The 11,838-nt window shown below is 36.6% G+C and overlaps 1 protein-coding gene across 1 annotated transcript in view; it reads left to right on the top strand.

The window, feature by feature from the left end:
• Nucleotides 1–6,084: 6,084 nt before the first annotated feature.
• The window catches only part of Smp_123710 (acetyl-CoA carboxylase), a gene marked incomplete at its 5' end in the record, with an annotated part of 90,303 nt that continues 84,549 nt past the window's right edge, over nucleotides 6,085–11,838 (top strand). Inside the window, 3 exons of the mRNA XM_018797004.1 lie at nucleotides 6,085–6,173; nucleotides 9,904–9,985; nucleotides 11,499–11,751. Of these exons, the coding sequence (XP_018652089.1) occupies nucleotides 6,085–6,173; nucleotides 9,904–9,985; nucleotides 11,499–11,751 (424 nt within the window). The remainder of the gene's footprint in view (nucleotides 6,174–9,903; nucleotides 9,986–11,498; nucleotides 11,752–11,838) is intronic.

Raw genomic sequence — 11,838 nt, 5'->3', positions numbered from 1 at the left:
GTCGTTGGTAGGCGCATAGCATTGGATGACGTTCATTGTAATGCCCTCTTTCTTTGTTTTGAAGGAGGCTTTGATGATCCTTCGTCCATGAGATTCCTATCCTATAAGTGGATTTTGTGCTTGTATGGACAGTATCAATGCGACTCTTTGTGTATGTGGAGCACTTTCTCCTTAATGGCTGGAATATAACAGGTGGTAGTTCATCTAGGCTGCTCAAACAGCTGGAGGAGAATTTGCCTGTTTCCTTTGACGGTGAGGAAACTAGGTTGTGGTAAGCCTCCTCAACATCACATATACAGTTGTATCCCACTGAACTTTTTAACACGTTCGGTGATGTGTTTTTGTCTGATTTATTTGATTTTGGAAGCTGAATTGTCTACAGCTCTGTGGTAGTAATAGATGGTGCTATCCTCTCCTTAGGAGTTTGAGGATCACTTACGATACCTCCTAAAAAGGATTTTAGCTATGCCTCAGAGTGTAGCCTAGCGGAATAGAGACATAACTATCGACAGGATGATATAAGTTGTGCTGAGACCGTAAAGGTATTTTGTAGGTGGAACTGGTTCCTTCTCAAGACCCTTGGTCATCCCTAATTCGCGTCGGTCTTGAGTGTCTCTCTTTTGGATTCCGTAGGTAGGAAGACGTAGTGTTTTTATGCAATCAAAGTTTGCTATCGAGAAGTGTTATGTGACCAAGTTCGTATCTTTTATTGTCATTTCTTAAACAATATGTTGGTCCTTTTTATGAGTCTGATACATATGTATTTTAATAGATTGTTTAGAGAAGAAGAGTTTCAATCCGCAGTATGATTCTGAGCAAACGAAACCTGCAGGTTTTCCGAACTCTTTTTCATTTTCCCCTCTCTTTTAGTGGCTTTTTTACCATCGGAGTGATAACTATCCACTATATCCTGAATATTAGCTGCACACCTTGGTATATCGGTGTCAGTACTTATTTTGTTGGCGCCTAAATCTTAATCTTGAAGGAAAGGTTCAGGCGCCTTAAGGGCTGATCGTTCAGGGATAAGGTAAGACTCATCACTATTTCTATAAACGCCCAGCACTCGAGTGTGTCAGCATCCTTAATAAGACATGGTTCAGCTGTTTGAATGTAATACTCTAGATGTGGTCTCACATAGGTGAAGTAATGAGCACGAACCATATCCCAAGCTAACTATTTGAATGCTCGGTGAGGTGACCATAGCACTAGAAAACCTTTGCAATGTCGTGATGCTTCCAATTCATTACGTATTGTTCCTTCAGTATCTTTGTTTCTGCACGCGTATCAGTCATGTAATTTCCATAGTATACTCTTTAATATTCCCTTGTCTCACGTGCATTAGTATCTTCATCTGTAGTCCTTTTAGAGTTACTGCCTGTCCCAAGCCCGGGTGATAAAGGAGTGTTGAGCACGGGGTCGACAATTCGTCACTCTGATCACGAAGAGGAAAATACTACACACACTCAGGAAGTTGCTCTAATGCTTTCCAGAAACGCACAAAATGCACTTGTAGGCTGGGAATCTCACGGCTCGTGAATCATCAAAGCATAATTCAAAACAAAGGGAAACACAGAGGGAATAACAATGAATGTTATCCAATGTTATGTACCCACCAATAACTGCAGTGACGACATAAAAGATCAGTTCCATAAGAAGCTGCAATAAATCATGGCGAAGTGCCAAAAAAGGATATGACTATCCTAATGGGAGATCTAAACGCCAAAATCGGGGTGCACAACTCAGGATGTGAGGATATAATTGGACGACATGAACTGCGAGAGAGAAACGAAAGTGGGTAGCAAGCTAGACAATCGGCCAGAAACGAAGCCCACTTCATACCCTATAAAATCTAACAACAAAAAAGAGAGTTCAAATAGCTTCGAAGAAAAGGGAGACAGCCATTTGTATCGAAATTCTGTTTTCAGCACTTTATTTTATAATTACACAGAATTCCATACTTCTTTCTGAACTACCCTCATTTATACAATTCCTTATCCATTCATACCGTGTTCTCACTTATTTTTCCTTAACATATTACTATGCTCTTGCCTTATAAGTACTTCAGTAACAGACAAAAAGACCAAATGACTATACCTTAACTATTCCTACATGAATATTGTGTGCTCTCCTTTTCGTCCTTCCTTTTTCTTACACCTTTTTTCAGCTCTCTGGAGATGCCCCATCGAAAACAGATATGGCACGGGTGACTTCGTCCTACACTGTTATTAAAGCCTCAGATATTCCGGAGGGATATAAGGTCGAAGTTTCTAAAAGCCCCCGACTTCGCATGTATCTATTCTCGACCATCAGCTTTATGTTGCAACGCCACTCTCATAAAGTGCACCAAGTGTGATATTGACATGTTTGTTGCGAAATCCATTTACATTCATATCTTATGAAATATCAACCCAGCTGATTAATTTTCTACGGTGAAAATTGTAACTTCTGTAACAATGTGATCTTGCCTGTAAACCGGCATGCCTCATGTAACAAACTGTTATTTGAGAATAAATTATTATTATTATTTTCAAATCTGCATGCATTCAACGACTCGCTTATAGGTAACACAATATTTCCACACAAACTCATACACAAAGCTACAGGGATGTCACTGGACCACATCACAAAGAATGAGATAGATCATATTTGTATCAACAAAAATTCCGAAGGACAATGGAAGATGTGAGAACCAGGAGAGGAGCTGGCATAGCTTTAGATCACCACCAACTGGTTGTGGCCAAGATGAGACTAAAGCTAAAGAAACACTGTACAACTGGAGAAACAGCATTTTGTAGAGACACTAACAAACAAGCATTACAGGATCTACTGGAAGAAGAAGCTACTATGAAGGAAAACTGGAAAGAGACGAAAGAAGCATTAACTTCAACGTGTCAGGAGGTACTGGGTCGTAATAAGTATCATCATAAGGAGAACCCTAGACAAGATTGGAGAAAGGAAGAACAATAAGACAGCCACTAACAACAGTCGAACACGAGCAGAGAAAGTCAAGGCACAAGCAGAGTACACAGAAACAAACAAGGAAGTGAAGAAAAGCAATAAAGCCGACAAGCAGATATACATGGGAGAACTAGCAACGACGGTGGAAAAAGCTGCAAGAGAAGAAAATATGAAGCAACTATATGATACGATGAAGAAACTAGCAGGGAGATATAGTAAACCACAGAGACCAGTCAAGGGGAAAGAAGGAAAGACAATTATGGAGATTCGGGAACACAGGAAAAGATGGGCAGAATACTTCGAGGAACTGCTAAATAGACCAGCTCCATTGAGTCCATCGGATATCGAAGCTGCACCCACGGACTTTCTTACAAATGTCACTCCACCAACGGTCGAAGAAATCAGTATAGTCGTAAGACAAATCAACAACAGAAAGCAGCAGGACCTGACAATATGCCAGATGAAGCACTAAAGTCAGACATAGAAGTAACTGCAGGTTTACTTCACGTTATATTCAAGAAGATATTGAGGAAGAACAAGCGTCACTGACAGACTGGAAAGAAGGACATCCCAACAAGAAACCAGAGAAAGGAGATCTGAGCAAATGTGGGAATCACAGAGGCATCAGTTTGCCGTCAGTACCGGGAAAGGTTTTCAACAGAGTGTTGCTGAACCGAACAAAACATTCAGTAGACGCTCAATTTCGACATCAACAGGTTGTATTCAGTAAGAATTAGTCGTTCACAGACCAAATCGTGACATCACGGATCATCGTTGAATGGTAAATTGAATGGAACTCGTCACTATACACCAACGTTCTTGACTATGAGAAGGCATTTGACAGTGTGGACAGGAGAATATTATGGAAAATTCTTCGACACTATGGAGTTCTTGAGAAGATTGTCAACAATATCCATAATTATTACGACGGACTACAGTGCAAAGTCGTGCATGGAGGCCAGATGACAGATGCATTTCCAGTAAGTAACGGAGTCAGTCAAGGCTATCTACTCTCTCTCTCATCCTTACCTTTCTTCTGATGATTGAATAGATTATGAAGACCTTCACATCTGAGGGGGAGCACGGAATACAATGGACATCTAAGAATCAATTAGACGATTTGGACTTGGTAGATGACCTAGCCCTCCTATCTCATACACACGAACAAATACACAAAACAAATCTAGCAGCAGCCTCTGCATCAACAGGTCTCAACATACACAAAAGAAAATGAGAAATCCTCAAATGCAACACAGAGAACTCCAACCCTATCACACTTAATGGTGGAACTCTGGAAGAGGTGGAATCATTCAAGTACCTGGGAAGCATTATTGACGAACATGGAGGATCTGGTGCAAACGTTTTGGATGGGGACATGTCGGATGTCATCTTGAGTGGTCCTGGTATAGTATCAACAAGGGATGACAACAATCGTAAATACAACTCGTCAGGACCCGATGACTTGGAACGTCTGTGGTTAATGAAAAAACTTAAGAACAGCTTCCTCAATCATATGTACTGGTCCTATAGCTGGAATCTCATTAGTATAGTTATGAGATGTGTCGTTATCAATATTTGTAGAGTAGGCCTCTCTGAAATAGTTTGATAAAGTCCAAGCTTTGGTCAGATCTAATTCAGCTAGTATGTTTGAATTATTGTGCGACAACAATAGAGGGTTCCTATCACATTTCTATTCTTCGTTACATACACGAAAACAATAGTTTTGGGCAAGTACGGCTGTCATATGCTAACTTCTTTCTCAAGTAGTGAAGCATTTAGTTATGCCATTTTTAAATATATTCTGGAACCTTCGGCTTCCTCAGCAAAATAAATAATGATCTTTTATTAAGAACAAGCCTTAGAAGCTTTCAGGTTTCCCTATCGGCCCATAGATGGGAATGTGATAGCTAAGGAGTTCACTACAGGATGAGTGATAAAGTTACTCTATCCGTCTTCGATCTACACATCTGCTTTGTTCGAACAGTCTGTCGAGATAGAGCAGTCTTTAATCTCCAGATGTTGGAATGGTGTGAAGCAGATACTGTATATTCTAGTTCAGCGGAGCTCTTTCTGACAATCCAAATCAGTTGCCCTCGTTACGAGTTACTGGTCATTTACGTAAATGCAGTGGCCAAAAGTTAAGTCCCAGTAACTGACTTCATATTTCTGTTTTAATTTTCTAAAGATCATGCGTTGTGAATAAGCAGGAAAACAAATGTGAACACTACTTGACCTTGAGAGTTTAATTCTTTCGTTCTCATAATAGTTTTTTATTTTAATCCATTTGATACATTATCTCGCAGAGCATGCGATAAGGGATTGATTTAGTTTTCTTATAGAAATTATTGGAAATTATGCGTTTCTCATAGTTCGCATTACTGCGTGGTCGTTGAAAATGTACATCAACAAGTATTCTGGCATCTGCTCCGTAAATCATTTCAGATGACATGAATTTCATAATTTTTGCATTGGCGTTATTCTTCTATAGTTCTTTGACTAACCTACTAGTTTTTCCGTGATTTGGTAGTTTCAAACCAAGATGATCTAGTTGGTTCACTTGTATAGGCTTCATAAGTTAGTCTATAATAATCATTGTATCTATTATTTCTTTTGATGCTTAGTTTTTAAAGGCTTCGGCTGACGACTGTTTCGACATTCCTTCTTGTAAGACGTTTTACTCTCACAAACGGTTAATAAATGGTATCTTATTAAGTCTATTAAATGTTTTTTAACTATTTAGTATTAACATCTGGACTACCAGTCCTGAATAAAAATAAAAAGCGCATTCTGTTGGTTTCGGTATAATTCAGTCATTATTGTTGGGTTGAGAGACGAGCACTGCTATATATGTATCAATGAGTAATTTGAGTCACTTTTACGTTCACAACTATATACTGTTCTTGGTCAATAATTTTGATCATTGTTATCAATATAAAGAAGTGTGATATACTGAACTGTCTTATATTTCTATTAGGTTCTAGTAAATAAAAGCACACAGCATAAGTTTGTTCCTCCGTACAGCTTTTTTTTACACTATTCAAGTAATAAAGTTATGTCGTAAAGTAAATCAATTTACGTACATATTCTGAGTTTAAAAAACATTTCTTCATTTTAGAAATTTGAGGCATGGCAGTCACACAGGATGTTCACAATGTTAACTGGCAATTGGGTCGTTCGGACGACAACTCAGAGTTTAGTTCGCATACATTGGCCAAGTAAATGCTTGGAATTTAATTTGATTACGCTTTGTATGATTTTTATTATTGTGGTTACTGGACTCAGTAGACTAATTCTTTAGCTAATGTCATTGGTTATGTGTTTCACGCAGACTCGTTATATAATTTTAGGTGTATACTTGATTCTGTCCGGACATTTGGAGATTAAGCTATCTTCTGTAACCAAAATTTCTATCTAAAACAGAAAATTCAAATTTAATTTTACTATATTGGCCAGTCTTAATCAACGCATTAGTTGAAATTACCACACATTACCAGTACAGAAAAAGAATAATAGGACGAAAAAAGAAAATAGAACTGATAGTAGCATTACTGATTGTAAAATTCGGATCTCCTAGGTTCCACTGGTGTTCCAGTAGTATATCACCAGTTTATCTACTTTATACACTGTCAGTGCAGTTTGTCACTTCGTCTAGAATGACAGTTTAATATTGCTTTGGTCCTGTTAGTTTTATCTAGAGCTTGCCTTCTAAAATGCTTATTTTGGCGTTTAACTTATTTTTTTCCATTCAGCTTAGTACTATCTTTTACGTGCTAACTGATAAGCCTTCTATATCCTATTCTCTCATATTCAGTTAAATCTGTGACATCTTAATAATTTTCTTAGGGGTGTTATACATATGTGACTTTTATATTTTTCACTGGAGTAATTCTTATTTAAGGTTGAGGCTTCATTAGTATTAACGTGTTTTTTATTTATAACTTAGTAGTTGAATAACTGTTCCATTAAACGCTCTTTTTATTCGAGGCCTAGTGATACTTTTATGGTGTCTTGTCCAAACGATAGTTTTGGATAAGAATTTCCGTTGATCAAAACCTTGATAATGTTAAAGTAGTTTTTGTTCAATGTTAAATTGAAAACGCTATCAAGATTACACGCAGTTTATGTTGATTTGACCATGTCCCTTTTTCTATTGAATTTCGTCGTAGATATCCTCCTAGAAACGATGCTTTATCTATATAACTGTCCAGGAATTATTCTCTTCTCACTGATCTACATGTGGCACTGAGATTAAATATTCCTTTTTGATGAAAACGCTGACAGCGCAAGTCTTCCGAGTGCCTTTAGTAACAATGCAACCTTGTTTGAGAAGCGTTTCTTTCCCTCTAATCATAAGATGTCGCTTCAGGACCAGCTTGCGTAACCATCTACTTCGATCGTAATGAATTCAGTTATTGAGTTTGTCGACCACTCAACTTATCTTGAAAGTCTTATCAGCTCTGATGAGTTGGTGGATGATTAAGTCTCGATACAAATTTATGAACCTCGGCCGTCGTTTGTTAACTAGCATTGCTTGTGTCGTTGGGGAGATATCTGTCTGTTAATGAGCGCGCTGAAGAAGTGCAAAGCGGTTCAATCTGTCAATTTATGGCTGTCAAACATAACCTTCCAAAATATAGGGCATATATAGGTCACTTCCGTTTGATTATAAATGCCTTCAAAGCATTATTCGCATTTTCTGGTATTACGAAGTTAACATATTTCAGGTTGGACACAGAGTATTAAATATCAATCTATGAAGATATTCACCATTCAACTGAGCCCTGTCGATGTATTCAGAACACTTCATTGAAGCTCACATGATTACCATTAAGATTGATAGTTGGAGACGTCAGAATACATGACTCGGAATCAACGCTTTGGCTCAGATCTGTCACTAATGTTCAGCATTCCTCACCATTATTTCTGTTACTCCGATTTCATTCCTTTGTTAATTTTATCTCAGTGTTATTGTAGTTTTATAACTTTGGCCAAGACACATTTATGTCAGGATGTAAGCTGATTCTGCCTAACTGACGTATATTTATTTGCAGATAATTTTTTCTACTTTCGCGTAAGCTTATTCTGACAATTGAAATAGTTACGTGTGTGCCTTACATTCATTTCCATGACCGTATAAATTTTAAATTTTGTGAACCAAAAAATATCATATCAAGTGGAATATTTTATAGAGAAGTTTGTTGGGTGATAAGGTCTTTTTGTCACTGAAATATGTTCTAAGAACTACAGAAACTCATCAATCTATAAACCATAATGGAACTTTGCAAAAAATACACATGATTCTAACTGATCATCTTTATAATACTTATTAGAGTAACGAATATGGTATACTTTACTGATATTCGCCAAATATCTTTACAGAGTAACTGTGGTTAATCTCGGATTTAATTAGGTATTCTTATTTCAGAACAGTTCAATTTTATAACAGTGCGCAAAAGTGTAATATTATTTATTTGTCACTACATTCAGAACAATAGTGGAATTCAAATAATTTAGTTGAAGACGTGTAGTGTAGACTCAGTCATATTGTTTCAGTTGCATGTATTCTTTATCTTACTCGAAATGTTTTATTGATCATCATTACTTATTTTCCATTCTTCAACTGCATTTCGTCCTTCTGAGTTGTATTTCTAACCTTTGAATTTTGATTTCTTTTGATGTTATTTTCTATACCATTCCTTTCGCTTTCCTGATTTCTTTTCGCTATGATGACATGAAATATAACACCTTGAATTGATGCATACGTGTGATATGTTTTATGTTGATAATGAATGACTGATGACACCAAATTTTCAAGGCTGATTAACAATTTTGATTATTGACGTTGTAGACTATGAACTACCGTAGGAATAACTATTCTGGCTCATAACTCACTAATTTATTGGAAATAAGTTTTTTTTCCAGTTTGCTGATACATGTATACTTTGGCTTCGGGGAAAATAAAGAGTATTTGGTCCATCTACTACTAATAAACAAGATGTGACAGATAAAGTGAATCTATAAATTAATAACATGGATTATACTCCTTGAATAACATCTTCAAACGCTAGTCTTTCTGATTACTGCTTATACTTTTACTACTTCTATCACTATGGGATTTGAAGTGACAACTGCATATCTGTGCTAATGTGGTATAGCAACTCAAACTGATTTACGTACGTATGAAGTTCTACGTTGTGACTGACTGACTGACAACTTCTCTATTTCTTCTTCCTATGATTGTTACTAACTTAAAGAATATATGTTTACTTGCTTCAACTCATTTATAAGATATCTATAACAACAGATTAAAGACTTTAGTCGATTTGTTCTTAAATTATATTTAGATATATTTATTTTCGATTATGAGGTAGTTTTACATAGTTCACTGTAGTTTTAGCTGTTGTAAAAGTTCACACTCACAATCCTGCGCGGCATGAAACTTTGAATCTTCATATTCTGTTTCATTCAGCAACTGATTGAAAATCTAATGATACACATTTTCAAACTTACAGCTCCTAGTTGAATTTCTTGAAGCTTTAGTGAGTAATCGTAATCTATGAAAGGAAAAGAATACTTACTGGTGATATATAATGGTAGCTGCACTAGATTTTGAAATTACTGAATCTAAAAAAATGTGTACAATTGAAATCCGAATGATTGACTAAATGTTTTAGTTTCCATCAAATGGCCTCAGTTTTCTGGGTTTTTATTTTCTGCACTATTGTAAGTGTTGATTGTTGTAAAGTTTCAAATCAGGATGAAATAATTGTCCTGTGTTGCCTTATTATAAGTGATTTTTTGGTTGATTGCTTAGTGTGATGAGAATTATCATTGAATTCAATATATATTATTGCATACATTGTGAATTTATTGAGAACTGTTTCATGAGTCAATGAAAGCTATTTGTCTTTATTATTTTTGTGGTCTAACACATTCCTATTATAGGCCTTCATCAAATTTCAAGGTTCGATTTTCTTCACCCGAAGACTTTGTGCGTAAATCAGGCGGTGTTAGAATAATCGAGAAGGTAAATGAATTGCGTTTTTTTGTATTATTTACAGTGTGTGTTTGTTTGATTACGAAACCAATGAGTCTACAAACTGAACAAGTAATATGAAGAAAGTAAGAGTTGACCATCTGATTTGCTCCTAAGATCTTTCTTATGCATGTATGAGCATGTCTGAAATTAGTTTATAGATACATACAAACATGCCACAAATCTGAACAAAGAAGAAGGCATAATTAATCATCAAACTCTGCTTATTTATTTATTTAAACACATAAATATTGGTACAAGGAAGCACCAGATACATATGCGCCACACAGATCTCATTTGATTTGTGTGAGGACTGGATTACTGCCCACGTGCCCAGACTGAAGCAGGTGATTTTCTTAGGGGGAAACACCCCGAGCCTTTGACCTGATGATCTAGTCCACAAGGCAGTGGAGCATCGCAGGGAGATGTAGTCCCATGGTAGCCGGTGACCAGCGATTGGTTCATACGCCATTTGTTCCTTCAGGATACTGGAGCCAATGTGCACCATTGGTTTGGAATCAGGGTTTTCCAACTCCCCTAGGTAAACACGGAGAATGTCCACCAACCCGGTTAAAGCGACGGGCATTCGCTTTTCGTCTACTCAATTTCATAAACAACACTCTGGTTACGAGAAGGCAGTGAGTAGGACTTCCCTGCTAGAGGCTATATATTCGCGTGGCCATGTGAGAGCATTTGGAGAGGGAGAGCTGACTCTCCCCACTCTCGGCCGTACCAGGGCATTTGCTTACTCTATAGTCGTTTGTTTTTAATCTGTATTATGAAAGAAGAGTTCTTAGTTATTGAATTTTTCTTCTGTTTACACTAACTACATTCTGGCTAATTTTATTAAAATGATATTTTCTCATCATTTGGAGAATCTTTTTATATGGTTTTCAATATAGTTTCGTTTTAATTACGTTACAATGCGACCAAATTTCATAGCTAACACTTCAATAGCTAAGTTTGTTCGTGTTATTGAACAAGAAACTTGTCGTCAATAATAATTCGTTGTTAACATAGAAAGTTTAATTGAAGAAAAATAAGACCCAAGTCAAGCAGTGTTATGATAGTAGAATGAAAGATTCATAAAAGTAGTTGGAATGTGTCCTAATCCGCCATGGAATCCTTTCTGACTAAAAATTTTACATTATTGAATTTCCTGATTGCATTGACCTGCTCTACGAGTTCTAACGTTTGACAACTTTTCGTTGAACGGCAAAGAATTTCAGCTCAGGTAATACTATTTACAGTGTTTTCTTCTTTGAGGTAGTTAGTTTAACTGCCAAGCTTTCATTATCATTGTTGACAATATTGTCAGTGTCTACATATACATGAAGTAAGAGCTGATGATGTCGCTCGGAACGGCGATGAAAGCTCTATAATTCTGCCGTTTAGCCGATCGAACACAAAACCATCAAAAGTTATAGGAAGTGTCTGATTTTATATGACAGTACATCCATTTATCGATTATTTTTTTTATAAATGTTTATTTCGTTTTCTAAAGATTCTGATCGCTAACAATGGTATAGCAGCAGTGAAATGTATGCGTTCTTTACGAAAATGGTCATATGCTACATTCGGTAGTTCTGATGTTTTACGTTTCGTATGCATGGCAACACCAGAAGATATACAAGCTAATGCTGAATATATCAAAATGGCGAATAAAATGGTTCTGGTACCGGGTGGTTCTAATGTAAATAATTACGCTAATGTTGAACTAATTCTACAAACTGCTGTAACTAATGAAGTGGATGTAAGTTTAACTTCCTTGATTTTATAATCAACTTGTATTAATATATAGTCAGTGTACGTATTCTTTTGACAGTGATCATTCGCAAGTATAG

The sequence above is a fragment of the Schistosoma mansoni genome, chromosome 4 (genome assembly GCF_000237925.1).
Source record: "Schistosoma mansoni strain Puerto Rico chromosome 4, complete genome".
Lineage (NCBI taxonomy): Eukaryota > Metazoa > Platyhelminthes > Trematoda > Strigeidida > Schistosomatidae > Schistosoma > Schistosoma mansoni.
Note: the sequence above shows the minus strand (reverse complement) of the source record. Positions and strands in the feature narration are given on the sequence as shown.